Genomic DNA, 23,389 nt, shown 5'->3' on the forward strand with positions numbered 1-23,389 from the left:
TAATCAACCAGATATGGACATATCTAGCACTACTGGTCAGTGCATCAGTACTGGATGTAGCTGAGAGAATTAGTGCAGTGTATGTGTCTCTCCCCATGGCAATAATACAGTCAAACCCTCTGAAACAAAATGGCTTCCTTGCCTTTTAAAGTCAACACCGTGTAGCTCAAAGTGACAGCGCTTAATGCAGTTATCGAATATGAGTATGCTCCAGTAATATGGATGGATGAGAGATGAAAAAGGTTTCCAGAACTCCCAGAGCTTCCAGTGCATCTGAGGGTGGCTGCATCTTCACTTTACAGATATTTAATAACTTCCATTGGTATCCTGAATGACTGTTCCTTTCTGTTCCTGACACTTGTCATAACTTTTCTTAGGTTCCCTCCTTTTTTCTCATCTAGCTACTGTGCATTCGCTATTATTTTCAGTTCTCCCCTGGACAAAGGCACCCATTATGGCTGTTGGGAGATGGCTCTTACATGTGAAAGAAAAAAAAACTAAATGTCTCCCTCTGTTATTATGCCATTATAAAACTAGTACAGTTATTTCTTTGTAAAACAGGCCTGATTCAGGGCCGTATTTCAAGTGTTCAGGTAGAATTTCTGAAATTCAGTTCTTTGTAAGTGTGTAGTACGACTTATCTCGACGGAGAAAAAAAGGAGTGTGAAATGGAGAGGAGGAGATACAGGCTGAAGCACAACATTACTTTTCAGCTATTATGCATCCTCAGCGATTATCCAGACAAAGATATGAACTAGCCAGTGGGAGGAATGAAATACAGAGTGTGCTGTACATTTCAGTGAAGAGGGACCGCATGAATCTGTGGGCATCTCTGATAGAAATCAACACGTCTGTGAAGAAGAACGGTGTTTAAGATTATTCTGGTGAGAACCTCCAAGTTGGGAAGATATACGTCTCCTTTCTTACAGTTGATTTTCGTCATCAAAGTGTCGGAAATTGAGTTTAAATAACGTCTGCTGGCCTTCCCTGACAGGCCTGCTGATTTCCACCTGGGGATCATTGACAATCGCAACACGTCCAGGACTAACCCCCCTGTTGCCACAACAGTGCCAGAATTTTAATATGTTTTACACAGTGGGGGGAAGGATTACATGAAGGAGGCTTGAAAACAGTCCTCAGTTACTTTGGGATTTCAAAGGGTCTTGATCTCCATTTGCTCGTCAGAGCCTGAGGGATCAAAAGACGGCGGAAAACAAAAAAAGTCTTTGCGAGAGAAGATCACATGGGCAGATAAACCGCTTTTTTCTTCCCTTTTCTTACTCTTCTATCACATTGATGTCTCTTATCTTTGAAACGATCCAGCGGGTGATCTTATTTAATATATATATATTGACTGGATGGAAAGTGAAGGGTCAGCCTTGCTAGTTGTATTTGAATCAAAGCAGCCCCTGAGCCAATCTCCTCTTATCATTGCTGGTTAATATCCTTTGGTCTGCTGCTGTTCTACAGACTGAGACAATGGAAGCATCTGTAAAACTGCTGCAATACCTTTGGCTGGCTGTCAAGTGCCTGCACTGTATTCTCTTGTTTTTATAAGATTTGAAGAGAGCAATAAAGAAAAAAAACAATGTAAATAAAAGACAACGCCTTACTCTTAGATACCTTGACTGTATTTTGTGAGTTCAAGTGAAGCATGTCTGGTTTTGGCAATTGGAGACTTTCATTTACTGACCGGCTTGTCAAATGGACTTTTCTAGCCTCTGGGTTGTTCCTACATTAATTTATTTACCCAGTTTTATGAAATAATATTCTATGCCTGCTGCCACTTTAAAGCGCTTCACTACATTTACCAAATACAACATGCATAAGCATTTGGTGGTTTGCCGTCTTTAAATGAGCTTAGCTTCCAGAGAGAAAAACTAAATTTATGCTTTGGGTGCTTGTCTGAAAAAGTAAACAAGGACAAAATGTAGAAGTGTTAACTTCAGAGTTAAACATGCAGTTCTGACTCAACTTTCTTGTTGAAGTTATAATGAAGTTATTTTTACCATAAAATGAAGTCAGTCGGTAAAATTCAAGTCAGTCAGATGAAGAAGCTCTTGAACTGGATGTGATGTTGGAGTTTGGCACATTGAATCATTCTGTACACAGCACATCCTTGTAGATATCAAAGCTCAGTATCAACCTGCTGTGTTTATTAGAGTTACTATCAATTGAGACTATTAAAGGTCCAGTGTGTAGGATTTAGGGGGATATATTGGCAGAAATGGATATGATATAATAACTATATTTTCTTCAGTCTGTCTAATCGCCTGAAAAAAAAAGTTCCTCACCTCAGAATGAGCCGCTTATATCTAAACAGGGAGCAGGCACTCATTTATGGACATCGCCATGTTCACCACCATGTTTCTACAGTAGCCCAGAACAGACAAACCAAACACTGACTCTAAATAGGGCCATTCCCATAGTTGGAAGCCCATTTGCAATGAGCAGCACCGGTTTAAATCACTGGGTTCATTTGTTTTGGGTAAGTCAGCTGCTGCTAAAAACTTCCTGAACAATGAAAAGTGAAGGAATTTTTGCCAGGAGAAGTTGCAGATGGTTGCAGTCTGCAATCCTCACAGCTAGACGTCGCTAAATCCCCCTAAATCTCACACACTGGCCCTTTAGATGCAACATTTTAGATATCATATTGTACAAAATTGACATGAACCTCCCCCTATATGGGGTGGCTGTGGCTCAGAGGTAGAGTGGGTCGTCCACCAATCAAAAGATCAGCGGTTCGATCCCCACCTCCTCCAGTCTGCATGTCAAAGCATCCTTGAGCAAGATACTGAACCCCAAATGGCTCCCAATGGCTGTTCCATGTGTGTGAGTGTGTTAAAACTGAGTAGTAGTAGCAGGTGGCACCTTGTGTGGTAGCCTCGGCCACCAATGTATGAATGTATGGGTGAATGTGACTTGTGGTGTGGTCGGATGACTAGAAAGGCGCTATATAAATGCAGGTCCATTTACCATATGCAAGTACTGTTTACATGATTAGCACAACAGAATGCCTCTAAGCTCTCAGTTTGCATTAATGTCTGTGTTTCTTTGAATATATAGTGCAATATTTAGTCTTAAAAGCAATACTTCACCCCCCAAACAACCATTGTTGTATCAATTTACTGACCAAGTGTTGCGTTTAATTCATGAAGAAAATGTTTTTCTCATCGGTGGACGAAGAATCCAAAAACTGAGGAAAACTCTTGATGAATTGAAGTCCTACGCAACTACATTTAACTACAGCAGAACTAAAATAAAACATCTGTTTACAAACTCCCACACAACTCGTGCAGTATAATCCAAGTCTCATTTATTCAGTCATATGCTCAGTACTGCCCAAAGAGACGGCCCTTTCTGTTGCCAGGGAACTGAACTGAGAGTGAAACATCTATGCTCTCTTCAAAGCCAGACTCAATTGACATGAACATGGGAACTGCCGGTATACCGCTGCCCTGATCAGTAGCAGGTTGATGTTATTGTGTGGCTTTGGTTAACCTGAATAAACCCTTTAAAAATCACACAATAACACAAACAAGCTAACTTTCTGTGTGTTTGGATTCTTCATTAACCATTGAGGCACGCTAGAGAAACAAAGTTTCCTTTACAAATTCACCCTGACACTGGGTGAGTAATAAGTACACACATGGGGTCTCATTCAGGAAAAGTGAGTAAATCTGTGTGTAGATTTGCACATAAAAGCCTACTCTACTAAAAACCTACTCCGGATTCAGGAACGCCACGGGAAACTCAGATTTGATCGTAAACACGTGGGTATGATCATGAATGCCAATCCATCGTAAAGTGACAGCGAGCTCCCGGTAATCAGCAATTAGCATAAATCCCCGCCCATGAATAGCCAATGACCACCATATAAGGAGGTGTAGGTGCATCCAGTCGACCTGTCAGTCATGGCACAAAGAAAGAAAGAGAGAGAAGGAAAAAAGAATTTTTCCAAAGCGGAGATCGAAATAATTTTGGGTGAAGTGGACTTAAGAAAAAACATTTTATTTTCTTCAGTTAGTAGTAGTGTGACAGGGACAGGCAAAGTGAAGGCCTGGAGGGAGGTAACAGATGCTGTTAATGTTGTCTCCGTGGTACAAAGAACCATGTCAGAGGTGAAGCGTAAATGGTTTGATATGAAACTGGAGGCAAAGAAACGCATAAGCACACACACAAAAAATACAGCGGTCACCAAACAAACAGAAGATTCATTTGTGGGGTTTTGAATGAAGTGGGAACAGGAAACCAGAGATGTTTTGTGGGTAATGGATAAACTCTAAATCAGTGATGGCTGTCGGAATGTAGAGCTATTTAACATTTATTTTAACAAATGATATGGATAACATATAGCCTACAGCAGTTTGTATGTATCGTCTTCAAATTATTTGAATCTTAATAGCCTAAAGCTCTGTTTAATACAACGTAAATTAAACATTTTTCAAATCAGATTTATTTATTCAAATGATCACACAAAAAAAAACAAAAAAAAACATGTTGTCTCAAATAATTCTTTCAGCTGGCGCGTGCTCCTTCGTGGCTCCACCACCTGCTGCCCCTGCTGAACCCAGGCACCGAGGCCGAAGAGGCTGTGATCCGGCTGTCCTTACAGATATTTTTATTATCATCATTCAACATGTAGAAAGAACGTGTAATCTATTGAGTCGATTTACATAGATAATTCACAACCGTGAACCTAATCTTGATCTTAAACCTGCTAATTGCCAACTGATTTAACTAAATGTGTTATATTTTTAATATTTTGTCATGTTTAGATTACGTGTTTCAAAGGCATCTGTGTATTGTGTACATAACAGAGCGCAATACGAATTAAAATTGTAATTTCCAATAGTGACAAGCAACATTTATGTGCTTTACTAAATTTACACAAGCACTACGAGTGGTCAGGAGCAGGAGTAGATTTTGTTAGTAGCTACGAAAAGATCGGAGCTACTAAAATATTGATGAATGCGGACATGCACGTAAATTTCTTTCTGCGAACAGTTTACACACAAATTCCTTCTGCTCATGTTTCATGAATGAGACCCAATGTGTTTTTTGAGGTGAAGTATACCTTTAAATTTCAAACAACATAGTCTCTTGCATTTTCCCAGCCCAGCCCTGTTTATGTATTCAACGTATACACCATGTTTGCCAATAGATCAGTTTGTACTACTAATGCAAGAAGTCAAGCACCAACCACTATCTCTGCATTAAAGAAGATTAAAAGAGATTAGGGCAGCTGATCAACTAGGGAGACTATGTAATGAGTCTAATATGGTCTGTGTACAGTGTTCAGTGAGTTTGTACCTGGTAATCTGCGAGTGCGTAACAAAATAACATCTTCCCTCACAACATCAGGCGTGTGTGATATTAAGTTTAATTTTTCCCCACGCAGCAATCTTGCCACGTAGATAAATAACAGGTGTTATCAAAATGCAGGTGTCAGAAATAAAATGGCAGGTGTTAGACCCAGCCAGCGATGAATGTTCATGGTGCTGCACCATATTGGCAGGAAATACTTGAAGGAAATGTTGTGAGGAGTCTTGGCTTGCCTACAAGTGCTGCATTGGCTCATCCTTGATGTTAATAACGGTGGAAGAAACAGGACAAAAATTGAGAAAACACAATTAAAAGTTGGCATTACTTTTATCTTGGTTTTATCTCTGTGATGACAATACTGTTTCCAATCATCATTTGTGACTGATTGGTGGTTCAATGTGTCAAACTGTCAGGTGCTGTCATGATAGTCATGCTTTTACAGACACATATTCGTGACCAGACTATGAATTAATTGTGACTGTGTCTTTGTTCCTCACAGGACGGCATGGGCAACCTGAGAATAACAGAGAAGGGCCTGAAACTGGAAGGGGACTCTGAGTTCCTCCAACCCCTCTATGCCAAAGAAATCCAATCCAAACCAGTAAGTCACTCACAGAAAGACACACTTATACCCTGCTGTTTTCACTTTAGACAGATCCACATTAAAATGTAATATCAGAGAAAGAGCTTGTAGCATAAATGATGGTGATGCCAGATTTTCTGTCTCCAGTAAGCATTCCTTTATTTAAGCAGTGGTGTTTGTTTGCGGTCAGTTTGTGTTTGGCGTCTGCTGAGCATGTCTTTTCTGTAAAGACAGCCAAAGCTAGTGAGTTGTACAGAGCCAGCAAAATCAGCATAAGCAATGATTACAGTAGCTGTTTGTCTGTGTCATACAGCATTTCAGCTGCCTTTGTTACCTAAATGTAGGTGTAAATGACTTGCTAGTATTGTTCTTTTTTCTTCAAGCACTGATTAGCCACAAAGCACAGACTGAGTGTCTAACACTGGGGGAAGGACAACACACTGTATTAGGTGACAGGGTGTGATGGTGTGAAGAGATGAGTGACTAATGACTGTGAGTGTGATGGTGTGAATCTGAGTCTCGGAGCCGACACCTCACACAGTGGATGAAGCATGTGAGACAATCCTGTAGGGACTTGTACTGGAGGCATCAAACAACAAGTGCTCCCCCTCCACCTGCTTTCACCACTGGTATTGATTCCATTAAGTGTCTAAATGTTGCTGTAACAAAGCTTAAATTATGTTTGCAGACGCTTTAACACCATCCCGACACACCTGCTGTGGAAGGACATGACGCAACATGTTCCCACACAGTTAGCAGAAAACCATTGATCCATTTCCTGCTACATATTTGGGTCCGGTTACAGAGTCAGCGGAGTAAGCCGAGTAGCTCATATTTTTCTACGTCTGTTCTTCCTGGGGGATCCTGAGGTGTTCCCAGGTCAGACAGCATATGTCATTGGTCTAGTGCCCATGTGTCTCCTCTCAGAAAACCTCCACAGGGAGGCAATTGTTTCAAGCTGAGGGGCAACAGTTGTGGTGCAAGCTTGTCCCTGACATCTTGCCCCAAAGACCAAGCTGAGATACGCTGCCAAGAAAAGTCATTTTAGCTTCTTGTGCCTGCGATGCAGTTTTCACAGTCATGACCCAAAGATTAGACTGGAATGTACAGTGACCGATAAATCAGGAGCAAATGCAGGGTTTTTGGAATGAACCCTGGGTATGCGACCGTAGAGGGCTGAAGAGGGTCAGTGTCAGTTTGTTGTCCTATATTATTCTGGTATTAGCTCTGGTTTTTAACTCCTTTGGCTCGAGAAAAGGAGTTCAAGTATCTCACGGTCTTGTTCACGAGAGAGGGTGAAATGGAGCGTGAGATGGATAGGGGTGTGGTGCAGCCGCTGCGCTGTACTATCGTGGTTAAGAGGGAGCTGAGTCTGATGGTGAAGCCTTCGATTTACTAGTCCATCGAGATCCCAACCATCACCTATGCTCGAGAACTTTGAGTAGTGACCCAAAAGAATGAGATTGTGAATACAATGGACTGGCAGGGCTCATCCTTAGAGATAGGGTGCGGAGCTCAGACATCCAGCCACTGCACCTTCGTGTTGAAAGGGGTCAGTTGAAGTGGTTCGGGCATCTGATCAGGATGTCTCCCGGGCGCCTCCTGTTAGAGGCACGTCCCACTGGTAGGAGGCACTGGGGCAGACCCAGAACGCACTGGAGGGATTAGATATGTCATCTGGTTTGGGAAAGCCTTGGGGTCTCTCAGGAGGAGCAGGAAAGCGTTGCTGGAGAGAGGGATGTCTGGGGTGCTTTGCTCGGCCTGCTGCCCCCGCGACCCGGTTGCAGATAAGTGGATGGATAAATGATTCTGATCTTGTGAAGGAACAGATTTCAGCAAGGACTTGGGCCATCCAGTCACATTCACGAGACAAATCACGCCAAGGAAAGTCATAACAAATCAAATCATGTCACGCCACATCACATCATGTCATGTTATAACAAAACAATGTTAGACAAATCAGTCATTTAAAATCTGATTTGGAATCAGGCCACGCCACTGCATGCCACAAGAAATGTCATATTGAGACCAGAACATACTGTGTCATGTCATAACAAGACATTTCACATTTACATAATTTCATATAATTTCATATCCTGAAAAAATAAAAAACAAACAAGAATGTTTTGTGCCATTTCATGCCATAACAAGAGAAGATTTGTCATGTTGTATCATATCTTCTCATCATGTATTTTCATTTCTTGTCATAACAAGACAAGAAGATGAGGCAAGACGAGAAGATAAGACACGACATCATGACAAGCACCATATGGCCCCATCAGTGCTCCTCGGTGGGGAAAGAAAGGCATGCAACAACCCTGGCAGTGTTAGCAACTTTCTTTCTCCACTGTGCAGCACCGAGCCACAGCATCCGTTTTCTTGCAGGAAATCATTAACTGAACCAAATGCAAAATGTGTCTGAGGTCCCGTGTTTACACAATTAACATTCGGATGTGCTTCCTGCCGTCCGTATTACAGCTACAGGGGGAGTATCCAAGCCGAGAGATGTCACAGAAATGGAGAGATGGGCACGATAAAGTGATATGCACTCTCTCCTCTGTCTATACTCTGGCGGTAATAATAGCTGTGTGCAGGTAGTGGACGGATGGCTTGATAATGCAAGAGAGCAGCGCGCTTTATCTCTGCTGTCTAGGACCTTACGCAAGCTGAGGGAGGATGAGCGATGGAGATAGGGAAGCAGAGATGAGCATGAGAGAGCGAGGTAGCAAAACAAAGAAGAGCAAGCATGAAGATGAGGAATGAGAGAGAAGAAGAAGAAGCAGTAGTTCCAGGGACAGAAACAGGGAGACAGATGGAGGAGGTCTGAATTAGAACCAGAGAGATGGGAAGCCAGCGAGCATATTTTGACAGGCTGTGATACGCGGGAAGGAAGCAGCCAAGTTCAACACTGACTCACACAAGCACAACATGTTTGCAGTGTAATATCATGGCACGGTGAAAATGTTCATATTGAAATGAAGTCCAGATTTTGCCAAAACAGTGCGAGAAGTTGCTATGAGTGACTCCGGATCTATTGTGCATCCACTTGGCTCTAAGTTTTAACAGGTTTTGTTGTTGCAAGCCAACATATGAATCAGTCATCAGCATGTTCAAAAATATAAATAAAGGCTGATATAGCTCAGATATTACACTGAGAAGGGCTGAGGCTGTTATTGCGGATAAAGTAAAACAAAAAGATTTGCTGATGTCAGACAAGAAAGGATTTCTTATATATTGTACAATCAAAATATTTGCCACAAAATACTGGACAAATTGGACTGAGAAATAGGACAGGTGAGAGATCTAGAATGGAAAGGAAAGGGCAAATAGGAAGTTAGAGGGGGATACAAGATACAATAACTGGAGCTGAGGGAGAAATAAACAGAGGAGAGGACAGAGAGAGGGATAGGTGGCTGCTACTGTAGCAGAGAAGGTGAGAAGAGTAGTAATACAGAGGAGGATGTGATGGCAACACAATTTGTTAGTCCAGGAAGAAAGGACAGAAAGACACCTGCTGTGTGATTGCAGTCTGGTCTCCATGTATTGCCCAATACTCCCTGCACTCTTTCTTTTTATTGAGTCTTCTCTCCATATCTGTGGTCTCTGTTCTTTTAGCCGTCTGTTTCCTTCTTAGTTTTCTAGTAACATTGTCACTAGAGTCATAGAAGCAGGATTTGCGATACCTTCGGGTTTAACCCTGGTTTTTCAGGGTTACGAGAGTGGTTCACTTCTTCAGGCAGCTTATGCTACATTTATAAAACCATCACCTACTGAGAGTAGGTGTTTTTCTGATGATCTGGAGAATGCAAGGATGAGGCCGATCACAGAGTTCTTTCTTAATGCACGTTTATTACAAGCGCGGATCAACAATGGCTACATGCAGAAGCTATGTGTGATGAAGTGAACAGAGAGAGACACAGCTTATATAGGATGGTGGTGGCACGTACAGTACAGGCCAAAAGTTTGGACACACCTTCTCATTCAATGCGTTTTCTTTATTTTCATGACTATTTACATTGTAGATTCTCACTGAAGGCATCAAAACTATGAATGAACACATGTGGAGTTATGTACTTAACAAAAAAAGGTGAAATAACTGAAAACATGTTTTATATTCTAGTTTCTTCAAAATAGCCACCCTTTGCTCTGATTACTGCTTTGCACACTCTTGGCATTCTCTCCATGAGCTTCAAGAGGTAGTCACCTGAAATGGTTTCCACCTCACAGGTGTGCCTTATCAGGGTTAATTAGTGGGATTTCTTGCTTTATCAATGGGGTTGGGACCATCAGTTGTGTTGTGCAGAAGTCAGGTTAATACACAGCCGACAGCCCTATTGGACAACTGTTAAAATTCATATTATGGCAAGAACCAATCAGCTAACTAAAGAAAAACCAGTGGCCATCATTACTTTAAGAAATGAAGGTCAGTCAGTCCGGAAAATTGCAAAAACTTTAAATGTGTCCCCAAGTGGAGTCGCAAAAACCATCAAGCGCTACAACGAAACTGGCACACATGAGGACCGACCCAGGAAAGGAAGACCAAGAGTCACCTCTGCTTCTGAGGATAAGTTCATCCGAGTCACCAGCCTCAGAAATGGCAAGTTAACAGCAGCTCAGATCAGAGACCAGATGAATGCCACACAGAGTTCTAGCAGCAGACCCATCTCTAGAACAACTGTTAAGAGGAGACTGCGCCAATCAGGCCTTCATGGTCAAATAGCTGCTAGGAAACCACTGCTAAGGAGAGGCAACAAGCAGAAGAGATTTGTTTGGGCCAAGAAACACAAGGAATGGACATTAGACCAGTGGAAATCTGTGCTTTGGTCTGATGAGTCCAAATTTGAGATCTTTGGTTCCAACTGCCGTGTCTTTGTGAGACGCAGAAAAGGTGAACGGATGGATTCCACATGCCTGGTTCCCACTGTGAAGCATGGAGGAGGAGGTGTGATGGTGTGGGGGTGTTTTGCTGGTGACACTGTTGGGGATTTATTCAAAATTGAAGGCACACTGAAGCAGCATGGCTACCACAGCATCCTGCAGCGACATGCCATCCCATCCGGTTTGCGTTTAGTTGGACGATCATTTATTTTTCAACAGGACAATGACCCCAAACACACCTCCAGGCTGTGTAAGGGCTATTTGACCAAGAAGGAGAGCGATGGAGTGCTGCGGCAGATGACCTGGCCTCCACAGTCACCGGACCTGAACCCAATCGAGATGGTTTGGGGTGAGCTGGACCGCAGAGTGAAGGCAAAGGGGCCAACAAGTGCTAAACACCTCTGGGAACTCCTTCAAGACTGTTGGAAAACCATTTCAGGTGACTACCTCTTGAAGCTCATGGAGAGAATGCCAAGAGTGTGCAAAGCAGTAATCAGAGCAAAGGGTGGCTATTTTGAAGAAACTAGAATATAAAACATGTTTTCAGTTATTTCACCTTTTTTTGTTAAGTACATAACTCCACATGTGTTCATTCATAGTTTTGATGCCTTCAGTGAGAATCTACAATATAAATAGTCATGAAAATAAAGAAAACACATTGAATGAGAAGGTGTGTCCAAACTTTTGGCCTGTACTGTATACTGTTCCCTAAATGGTGCTTTGCCAAATTTAACTTGACCATAGGCCAACTAAAATTAGTCTAACTTGTCCATCTAGCATTTCTGACGCCATGACAGCTGATCCTCAGGGGTTCTTGACCTAGTATCCATTGGTCAGTGACACCTACTGACCAATGATTTCTTTGAAGAAATGGTGTCACCATTTGGAGAAGATTCCATTGATTTTAGTGCACAAATCCCCTTTGGCTTTCACCATTTTTTTTTATATACATATATACAGTCAGGTCCATAATTATTTGGACAATGATACAGTTGTCGTCATTTTGGCTCTGTACACCACCACAATGGGTTTTAAATGAAACAATGAATACCTGCTTAAAGTGCAGACTCTCAGCTTTCATTTAAGGCTTTTTTCAAAAATGTAGTATGAACCATGTAGGAATTACAACCATTTCTTCACACAGTCCCCCGACTTTAAGGGCTCATAAGTATTTGGACAAACTAACATAATCATCAATTAAACAGTCAGTTTTAATACTTGGTTGCAAATCCTTTGCAGTCAATGACTGCCTGAAGTGTTGGACACATAGGCATCATCAGATGCTGAGTTTCTTCCCTGGTGAAGCTCTGCCAGCCCTTTACTGCAGCCGTCTGCACTTCCTGCTTGTGTTTTGGGTGTTTTGCCCTCAGTTTTGGCTTCAGCAAGAGAAACGCATGTTCAATTGGATTCAGGTCAGATGATATGACTTGGCCATTGCAGAACATTCCACTTCTTTGCCTTAAAAATGTCTTTGGTTGCTTTTGCAATATGCTTCAGGTCATTGTCCAACTGTACTGTGAAGCATCGTCCAATGAGTTTTGAAGCATTTAGTTGAATCTGAGCAGATAATGGTGCCCCAAACACTTCAGCTTTCATCCTGCTGCTCTTGTAAGCAAGACAAGACTTCACTAGAATAAATACAGAGGGTTTATCACAAGATGCAAACCATTGGTTAGCCTTAAAAATGGAAGGCCAGATTAGAGTTTGTCAAAAACCATCTAAAAAGCCTGTACAGTTGTGGAACAGCATACTATGGACAGATAAAACAAAGATCAACTACCAGAATGATGGCAAGACAAGAGAAGGAAGAAGGGAAGGAACTGCTCATGATCCAAAGCACACCACCTCATCAGTGAAGCATGGTGGAGGTACTGTTATGTCATGGCCATGTATGGCTGCCAGTGGAACTGGTTCTCTTGTATTTATTGATGATGTGACTGCTGACAAGAGCAGCAGGATGAAAGCTGAAGTGTTTGGGGCACCATTATCTGCTCAGATTCAACCAAATGCTTCAAAACTCATTGGACGATGTTTCACAGTGCAGTTGGACATTGACCTGAAGCATACTGCAAAAGCAACCAAAGACATTTTTAAGGCAAAGAAGTGGAATGTTCTGCAATGGCCAAGTCATATCATCTGACCTGAATCCAATTGAGCATGCGTTTCTCTTGCTGAAGCCAAAACTGAGGACAAAACACCCAAAACACAAGCAGGAAGTGCAGACAGCTGCAGTAAAGGACTGGCAGAGCATCACCAGGGAAGAAACCCAGCATCTGATGATGCCTATGTGTCCAACACTTCAGGCAGTCATTGACTGTAAAGGATTTGCAACCAAGTATTAAAACTGACTGTTTAATTGATGATTATGTTAGTTTGTCCAAATACTTATGAGCCCTTAAAGTTGAGGGACTGTGTGAAGAAATGGTTGTCATTCCTACATGGTTCATACTACATTTTTGAAAAAAGCCTTAAATGAAAGCTGAGAGTCTGCACTTTAAGCAGGTATTCATTGTTTCATTAAAAACCCATTGTGGTGGTGTACAGAGCCAAAATGACAACAACTGTATCATTGTCCAAATAATTATGGACCTGACTGTATATGAGGGATATAGATTCTTGTCAGAGAGACTGACCTATCTGTGTGAGCTACTTAGTCCATTTCATTGTGCTTTTGTATATTAATATGATCCAACAGCAGAGACTGATTCAAGCACTAAAGCCATATATTTGTTGTACTTTAAGGCATGGAAGTAGGCCTACTTACTGTTTTAATGTTTTTATCTTTATTTTTTATTTGCTCCCAAGTCTGTTTGACACTGCTGTGTTTGCACCTGAAATAATAAGGCTTTCATTGAGTTTACGTTGCGTTTACATGGACAGTTTAATTCCCTTTTCATTCAGAATGAAAGTTCATTCCTATTAAAAGTGATCTTATAAACACCTAATTCAGAATGAAAATGGCCAATGCGATTGAAAATTCAATCCAATGTAAGGGGTTGGAATATTCTGTTTCTAATTCCGAATGAAAGAATTCCTCGCACTTGTATACACTCATTCCTCTTTAAGTTCATTCCGGTCTTTCTGCGCATGCTCATTTCCTTGCTCTTCTGGCACGATGACGTATATAACGCACATAGCAACGAGCTGAGATAGAGCAGTCGGACTTGTTGCACTCACCGGTTTCCATTCGCCACAGCACGGTCTTCTATCTCCCTTCTTCGACCTTCTAGCACGAAGCATTAGCAGAACAAGGTTGTTGTCGTACTGCTGCTTCAAGAATATAAGCAAAACAAGCCCGAAAAAGGCACTAAGAACGGCGTCGTCAAGCATCTTGTTATCCGGAGCGAGGACTACAGTGTTTTCTTACGGTAAATGTAAACACGTAACATCCGCCCCAATCAGAAACCTTCCCTGCCCCAAAGGCGATTAAACTGATCTTCCGTGTAAACCGTCAATCGGAATGAATATTTCCCATGTAAACTACCTGGAAAGACTTTAATTCCAATTGATTCCATTCAGATTTATTTCATTCTGAATGAGAAGCCATCGTGTAACTGCACCCATTGTCATATATGCCAGTGGTTTTCAAATTTCTTGTGCCCAAGACACACCAAAGGGCAAGCCAAAATCCCAAGGCACACCTGTATTTATATCAGTGCACAATAGCTTCTGTAACGTGTTATCACTCTTATCACAACGTAAGACAATAAAATAAGGGAAAATATGACGGGTAGCTTTTGTGATACTGTCACTCTCTTCTGTCAGTGGTAGGTCGTCTTTGCTGATGCTTTGTTGTAATTTGCTCTGTACAATAAAGCGATCCATTGTCCCACTCATGGCTTTCTCCTTTTAAATGTTATCATCCCTCACACTGGCTGCCAATCAGGGCAACTGATGTGTCACACACTTAGAATTCCCACAAGCGACCGGTGACAAATAGGTTCCCGTGAAGGTTTTTTAAATTAAATTACATTTTTAAGCTAGAGTTTACCTCTTTACACGCAACATCCTGATATAGTCAATTAAAGAAAACAGAACTTCAGCACAGACAGATATATTTTTGTATTTACTGTGGGCAAAACAATAACAAAACTTCATGGTTTTTTGTTTTGTGTAAGAAAAGTTATCTGTGAGGGCAGTTGTTCTTTTTGTTTTGATCCTTGCCACAGCTGTGCACCTGATATATTTTTTTAGGTTTTTAAGATTTGAGGCTGTTGCTTTTCTTCAGCAGTGATGTTGTAAGCCTACACACTCACCAGTCACCTTATTAGATACACCTGTTCAACTCCTCGTTAAAGCAAATAGCTTATCAGCCAATCATGTGGCAGCAACTCAATGCACTTCGGCATGTAGACAAGGTCAAGACGACCCGCTGAAGCTGAAACCGAGCATCAGAATGGGAAAGGCAGGCGATTAAGTGACTTTAAACATGACATGGCTGTTAATGCCAGACAACTTAGTCCTAGTATTTCAGACACTGCTGATCTACAGGGATTTTCACACACGACCATCTCTAGGGTTTACAGAGGATGGTCAAGAAAAACATTGCCTGGTCTGATGAGTCTGGATTTCTGCTGCAGCATTCAGATGGTAGGGTCAGAATTTGGTGTAAACAACATGAAAGCATGGATCCATCCTCCCTTGTATCAACGGTTCAGGCTGCTGCTGGTGGTGTAATGGTGTTGGGAATATTATCTTGGCACACTTTGGGCCCCTTCGTACCAACTGAGCATGGTTTAAACACCACAGCCTACCTGAGTATTGTTGCTGACCGTGTCCATCCCTTTATGACCACAGTGTACCCATCTTCTGATGGCTACTTCCTGCAGGATAACGCACCATGTCACAAAGCTCTAACTGGTTTCAGATAACGGAAAGATATCTGTGTATGTTGAACTTAGTTCACAGTATAGGCCTTTGAATAAGATAAAAAAGCTTTTACTGCTAAGACTCAGACCAGATTCAGAACATGACCATGGCAATCTTCTGTTATAGATAAGTTTAGAAAGCTACAGATCAATCGCATCATCTACAGCTGCTCTTCTCAATCTTACTATATAATGACGAAAACTCTGTGTGTGTGTCTGTTCCACGTTTTTCTCCTCACTGACTTGGTCAATCCATGTGAAATTTGGCACAGTGGTAGAGGGTCATGGGAGGATGCCAATGAAGCAATATTACATCAATTGGCCAAAGGGGGGCGCTATAGCAACCCACTGAAATGTCAAACTTTGAATGGGCATATCTCATGCCCCGTATGTCGTAGAGACATGAAACTTTGCACAGAGATGCCTCTCCTCATGAGGAACACATTTGCCTCAAGAGCCCATAACTTCCGCTTATATAGATTTTCCGCCATTTTGAATTTTTTGAAAAACACTTCAAATGGATCTCTTCCTAGGAAGTTTGAGCAATCTGCATGAAACTGGGTGAACATAATCTAGGGACCAATATCTAAAGTTCCCTCTTGGCAAAAGTTGGAAAACTTACTAAAACTGAGCTTCTATAAGGCAATGAATATTGCGGAGGGCGTGGCTCATCACATAAAGGTGTATAACATCTCAAGGGTTTCAGCCATCACCACGCAACTTTGTAGGCATATGACCACACATAATCTGAGGGGACCCCTCCATTATTGACCCCATCAAACAAAATGGGGGCGCTAGAGAGCTCATTTCTTATCTAGGCCTAACCGCCATATGGATTTTTACTAAACTTGGTAGATATGTAGAACAGGACGCCTCAAGGTGACTGGAGAAATTTAACTCTAATTGGCAACTGGGTGTCGCTATAACAACAGAAAAATGCTTCAAAATGGCTAAAATGCGACAGATCGCTGTGGCTCCCCCTGTGGACCAATGTTGTTGTTTTCTAATTTTTGGTATGGTATGCTGTACATAATCACGGAAACTGTCAGTGTGTCATTCTGTCTGTCCCACGTTTTTCTACTCACTGACGTGGTCAATCTATGTGAAACTGCACATAGGCATTGAGGACTGGCATAGGTAGAAGGTGACAAAGCTACCAATGGGTAAACTGTAGTAGAATAAAAAAGATAGGTGAGATATGAAATGCACAAAATCACCAAAATGCTCACATATGGATATCTGGTAGCAACAAATTATCCACCACCACTCACAACCTGCTACAACACCTGTACGCCCCACAACAAAGTGAGTTTGGGTGCTAAGCTGCAGACTTCTTTTGGTGAGTTTCTGAAAGAGCCAGTGTATTGCACCCAAAAATTGGTCCTTTAGCTCAACTTACTGAGGTGTAATTCAACCAGTGAGGTTTTTTTGTAGCCTTTGGAGCAGGTCTGCCCCCGAGAAATATTTCTATAACCAACTCCAATCCACATCTTTCTCCAAGCCTCTCATCTAACTCTTCTCCCTTTTTTCTCTCTCTCTCTGATTCCTCTCTGTGTGAGAGGCGTCCTGCTGGGAGTAATATGGTCTGTTGCATTAGTAACGAAGAGAAGAGGGAGACGGAGTGGATCAGAGGCGCCACACGACAACAAACCAAACACATGTACTGTACACAAACAGCCCCAAAAGACTCCTGCAGTAGCCTCTCCGAGGCATTTCACGAGACTGTAGCAGAGGAAAGAAAAAACTGTGCAGAGAGATGGAACGATAAGCTGACTGCTACAACACACACAACTCTGTGCGGTGTGGTTTTAAAGATCAAGCCCTGTGCTGTGAAGAAAACGTTTTATACATCACCTGAGTTCAGAAGCAGAATATAGACTGTCCCGTGTTTCTCTTCAGGCTGGTATGGATTATGAATTAGACTGCCATGAAATTTGGGTAGTGATAATAGAGTAAAATAATGGATGCATGGATTCATTTTATTATTTTTGTGGTGCATGAAAGGTGTAGGGGGATGGTCTCTGTGCATGGTGGAAACAAAAGATTCAGGGTCCATGTCCTGTGCCCTGAGTTTCGGGGAACACTGTGGTTTTATTTGAATGTTGTTTCAGTTAAATTCTAGGAACACAGATTAGTATGTTTTTGTATGGCCTGAGGTGAATGAATGAATGAAAGCATGGGGTAAGGTCAGGTAATTTGGGACACTTTTAGGTACCAAGAAAACCACCTAAAACTCTGAAGAGTACCTTCAGTGCTACTTTTAGAACTCGTTGTGCTACAGTATATTTCTATGAAGAAAATATGTTGCCAAGTAAAATAATTTTGAAATTTTGGATTTAAAAACACGTCAAGTACCCCTACCTCCCTCCGATGAGATGTTCAGGCAAATTTGGACAGTCATGTTTGTTTGTTTTTATGGTGATATGCATTTATCAGTTCAGTCATTGTTTTTTTTAAATCATCAATGTAAGCTAACTATTCATTTAAAAAAGATGCTTCAATTATTCTGTTCTGTTGCTGCCTGTTTCCATGGTGCCATAATGTCCATAATGAACATGCATGTGTGTGCCTGTATGTGTGTAACAATGATGGGTAATTCTGGGCTGTTGTAGCTCACATGGACTCACCATGTCACTTTTAATGTCTGTAGTATAACAGGCTGGCACATAAAAGCATAATGATTGATTTTATGGCATCTGGTAGCCTAAAAATATGCTGGTTTCACTTCAAAAAAATGCCCCATTTTAGTTTATTTTTTTATCCAGTTTTACCTGGATGCATTAAGTACTCACTCAAAACTCATAAGTTGATTGAATTGTGAAAATATTTTGATTATAAGTCAAACAAAATGCAACATCACACAACCATTTTTTCCTGTTCTACCCTTTTACCCTTTTAAACCTCTTTTATTACCAAAAAGAAAAAGAAAAATCTACATGCCACACGGCTTACCTGGCAAGTTCTGGGACCAGCGACATTTTTGAATCTTCGTTCTTCCCATTCTAGCTATCTCAGACAGTCAAAATGATAAAATGCAATAACACGTTTGGTGACTGGCTGCTAATTTATAAAGAGCCCAGGAGGTAAACCCTCATTCATCCCATTTTACCTAATGTCCTAAATTACCTTACTTCCCCGCTGGATGATAGAACGAATGAACTGACTGATTTTAGTCATTATGAAATTGTCCATTTCTGCTCCATGCACACTGCACTGTTTTACCAATATTTTTCATGTTCTCCCTCTTTTGTCTGTCACTGATGTCAGCACAGCTGCAGGTATTGAAAGCTAAAGAGTGAGCAGTGACTCACTGGCTAAGCCCCATTCTCCAACCCTATGGCAAAGCTTGTTATTTCTCTATTTGCATGTAGTACAACAATGCAAACATTACACAATTCACCCAACATGTATATGATAAGAAATGGATATCTTGCAGTCTGTCACACATTGCGACCAAGATTTCACTAGACCTAGCAGTCAATGAAGCTGTAAGACATCTGTTAATGGAAAGTGTATGAAAACAGAACTCCTATATTCTTAAAACAAGTAAAACAAAAAACGACTTTAAGGTTTTTGCAGTGATGTTATCAGAGCTTTATTTTGTTATTACAGAGCTTCAGTCCGTTTGAGCACATGGTCAGTCCTTCTGTTTTATTCTGTCTTGTGTGGTGTGTTTGGCAGCTTTTCAATCCCAGTACAGTTGCACTTTTTTTGTGAGTACTGGCCCTGAAGTACAACATGTCACAAAACTACCTCATTGTAGTTTTAAGAAGTTTTAAATGGCTCCCAGTCGAGCGGCTTTTAGCAACTCTCTCACTCAAGAGCACTTATACAATCTGGGCTCTGTGTGTTTGAGAGCTGGTGTGAGACAAAACGTGCTTGAAATAAATCTGGATGAAGCCAAAAAGCTTCTCTTACAACAACATTTAACAGGCATTGGATTAGATTCTAAGAAATTGTCCTTCATTTTGAAGACTTGGGGAGTGTGACTGAGAGACACAAAGGCACAAAAGCCTCACAGGGATTGTTTTTCCTTATTTAAATGCTTCTGACAATGGCCACTAGAGATAAAGAAAAGTAAGAATACTTTGATGCCACAGTACCTTGGAAATAACAGATTTTTTTTAAAAGTCAAGCTAGTTGAAGTCACATACTCCGAAACCTTGACAGATGGAGTGGACTTGTCAAATCTGACATGCTCAAATGACTCCACAGTTAACGTTACTGTTATTATCAGCACTGCAACACCTTCTATTTATCAACTACGTTCAAACTTCTTCTTAGTTTCACATTCAGGTCACACCACATTGTTATTGTAATAGTTTCTTGCTTGCATATCATACATTTGGTGTATTTACTGTGAGAACTTCAATAAGTTTGGCAAGAGCCATAATGTTATCAGTATTATACACACAAGACATATCCCCTCCTCGGCTGCGAGCGCAGCACAATGGTCAGGCCGTTATCTCTAATTAAGAAGTTGACTGAGGCATGAAGATTAGTCGGGCAGAGAAAGAGCCGAGTGTCCGACGTGATCAGCATTACCGATTGGTGCGGGGCACTCTGGAAAATGGAAGTTATCAAACGGAGCAGGAGGCTGAAGTGTCTGAGCTCGGACAGTTATTGTGTGCGCGCGTGTGTGTGTATGTGTGTGAAGTTTGGACGCATGCATATGTTACACATATGTGCTCTTGTGCTTTTTAGTACTACAGCCGGCTCAGCCTATATAAGCCCAACCCCCCAAGTCAGCTCAGGTGTGTGTTAATCAGGTGAGCCATCTGTAGTTATTGACAGGGAACACTGGATGTAATGCTGCATCCACGTGCCGCTCATGTGGTCACGTTTCCTGAGTTGGCAAGTAGTTCTTTTGACTTTGTGGTGTTCATGAGCTTTTTTATTTTTGTGGGCTTTTTGCCTTTAATGACAGGACTGTAACTGAAATGGGGAGACAGAGAGAGAGTGGGGACTGACATGCAGCAAAGGGCTGCGAGCCAGAATCGAACCCGCGGCCGCTGCAGCGAGGCATTGCCTCTGCATATGGGGCGCCGGCACTATCCACTACACTAGCGACACCCTGTTCATGAGCTTTAAGTTGTAATGTGGAAACAACATGGCCACCAAAGAAGATATGTTATAATTTATAGCTGGGATCGTTTAAACAACATCTTGAATACATTTTGAAGCTTTATATTACTGAGAAATTTTGTCACAGACTTGTTGCTGCACCAGTACATCTCACAAAACTATTAAAATATTGATATACCTAAATAACGCTAATAAATAACTTTTCTTATTAAGCTAGGTCACTCTACGTGGACAGCAACCAAAGGCTACAATCTAATGCCCTATAAATAATAACGTGAGCAAAAAATTTACAAGCAATATGGGAACTGATTATACGTTATTACCATCAATAGAACGGTTACTCTTGTCCACCATATTTCTGCATATCGTCGCTGTCATGTATCTCCACTTTGGACGATTTTGACTTTCTACAGTGCATGGAGTGTCCATAATATTCCCTAGCAACCGTTAGCATTGGATATCCAAATGACCAATGGAAAGACGTCTATTACATCATCTCTTCAACACGTATCTCCATTGGGTGTCAGAAGTGTCCATCAAAGTCAAAATCGTCAAAAGTGGAGATGCATGTTTTTCATCAGACAGTGACGATATGTGAGTTCAACTTGGCAACTTGTACCAAAACTTTCCGAGTTGTTCCAACTTGAGGGGGCAATCTGATCGATTCGAATTTTCAATATGAATTTTCCAAGGACTTTTTTTTGGGGGGATTATTTCAACACCACATGAATGCAGGGTAACGATTACACCACAAAAACCAGACAACAGAGCTCCACACTGTATTAAAAGCGCCCAGTAGATTTACTTGTGCAGTGTTTTGATGTAACAGAGATCAACATCAGGCATTTTGAAGTCATTATTTAGTTATTTTATTTATCCATTTTTTTGCAAAATGGCTGATGAAGATCTTGAAAGGTTGCACACCTAAAACTACTGGGAACTTTTAATACAGTGTGTGGCTCTCCTGTCTGGTTCATGCTTTAGTTTGAGTCCTTGATCCAGCACCTGTAAAAAGTTTTATGGATGTGTGTGCCCTCCACCTTAACAAACAACCATAAAGGACAACCAAGACTGAAGGTCTCCAGCTCTGTGAGGCTGTACACGGCTAAATGCTAACTTCAGCAAGCTAACACAATCACAGTGACAAGTCCAGCATGCTGATGTTAAGCAGTCATAATATTTACCGTGTTCATTGTAGTAGTTTAATTGAAGTTTTAACCAAATGGTGGTGTTGGATAGCCTGGAAATCCAGACCCAAATCTAGAAAGATTTAGGGTCTGGCTATGAGTAATGAAAATGGCCCAACTCGAGGGGCGGCAACAAGCATGCATTTGAAAATATCACTGCACGCAATTGGATAACACTACGACCAATCAGAACAATACACGGGGTGACGTATCCAGAGCTTAGCTACCAGCGGAGCTAACTGGTAGATTAGACTCTTGCCGTATCCGGTCGGCAAAACAGCAAAAACGTCCTTCTTGCAAAGGAAAGACTCGAGCGCCGTCTTCTGTTCCTCTTTTAGAGAAAAAGCCAAGTCTAACTCGTTCATTGTAGCGGCCAAAGCTGTTTCAAACAACTGGTGTTCATCCGTAGCCATCTTGCAATGTTTACTGACTGATTCTGGATTTCGTTGTCGCAGCGCTGTCGTCATCTGTTTAGCTCGCCTCTGGCCCGCCGATATCAGATACACCGATGTGATTGGTGCAGCTCGGCTCCAACGGCATGGGTAATGAGCATCATTACTGATTGCCAGAGTGACTCGCTGAGCAAATTCAAATTGTGCTCTCGTGAGAACTCTGGATTTCCAGGGTAGGTGTTGGAGGCAATGTTAAGGGATCAACTGAGTCATAATGCATCCTTAGGGGAACATGAGTGTCTAAACCAAATATCATGGTCGCCCTGTTCAGTCGTTGTTGACAAATTTCTATCTGAGACCAAAAAGGTGTCAATGTCAGAAGCCCTGGATTGAAAGTCAAGGGGTCAACACAGTCATCAGAATTTGGCAGCCAATTAATTATGCATGATGAGGTCAGTCTGGACCAAACTGATGGACCCACTGAGCGCCACTGCCATCCTCCTTAGAGCCCCACAACAAACTGGAAGGTAGATCACTGTTTAACATTGCAAGTCCACCTCCAGTTGGTTAAGGTTTTTTTTTTTTCTTGCAAATACATCAGTGTGCACCTTCAATATAGGTTCAGGCTGTCCCCATATAGGACAAAAATGTAATTATTATAGATTATGGTTTTATGCTTTCTTTGTGAGAACAAGTCTGAGTTTACACCCTGAGAGTGAGGACACTGTGGACATAAGACACTGCTCTTTCCTTTGTCAGAAAACATCTTAAGTTTGAACAAACAACTGTTGGGGTGGGATGTTTTTTCCCGTTTTGTCATCAGTACTTGTTATTGTTCCTAACAGAAAAATGTATAATTTAAAAACCATTGTACCACAAAGTGAATAAATAAACTCGTCTTTGTCTCTGTAGGGCCGCCCGCTGTTCCTGCAGTCGTCCAGAAACGTGTCGGTCAATATTGTCAACAGCAACAACCAGCTGCTCACACAACTTGTAACAGGTAAGACGCAGCACTCTTTCATGTATTTTATTGATCTTTTTTTCTTTTGATATGATTCATGTTTTCATTTC

General features: G+C 41.5%; 1 protein-coding gene across 3 annotated transcripts in view; it reads left to right on the plus strand.

The window, feature by feature from the left end:
- The window catches only part of sgcd (sarcoglycan, delta (dystrophin-associated glycoprotein)), a 472,390-nt gene that overhangs the window by 328,263 nt on the left and 120,738 nt on the right, over positions 1 to 23,389 (plus strand). For all 3 annotated transcript variants that reach the window (XM_033634701.2, XM_078172632.1, XM_033634692.2), the window contains 2 exons: positions 5,825 to 5,926; positions 23,231 to 23,318. In XM_033634701.2, the coding sequence (XP_033490592.1) occupies positions 5,825 to 5,926; positions 23,231 to 23,318 (190 nt within the window). The remainder of the gene's footprint in view (positions 1 to 5,824; positions 5,927 to 23,230; positions 23,319 to 23,389) is intronic.

The sequence above is a fragment of the Epinephelus lanceolatus genome, chromosome 11 (assembly GCF_041903045.1).
Source record: "Epinephelus lanceolatus isolate andai-2023 chromosome 11, ASM4190304v1, whole genome shotgun sequence".
Lineage (NCBI taxonomy): Eukaryota > Metazoa > Chordata > Actinopteri > Perciformes > Serranidae > Epinephelus > Epinephelus lanceolatus.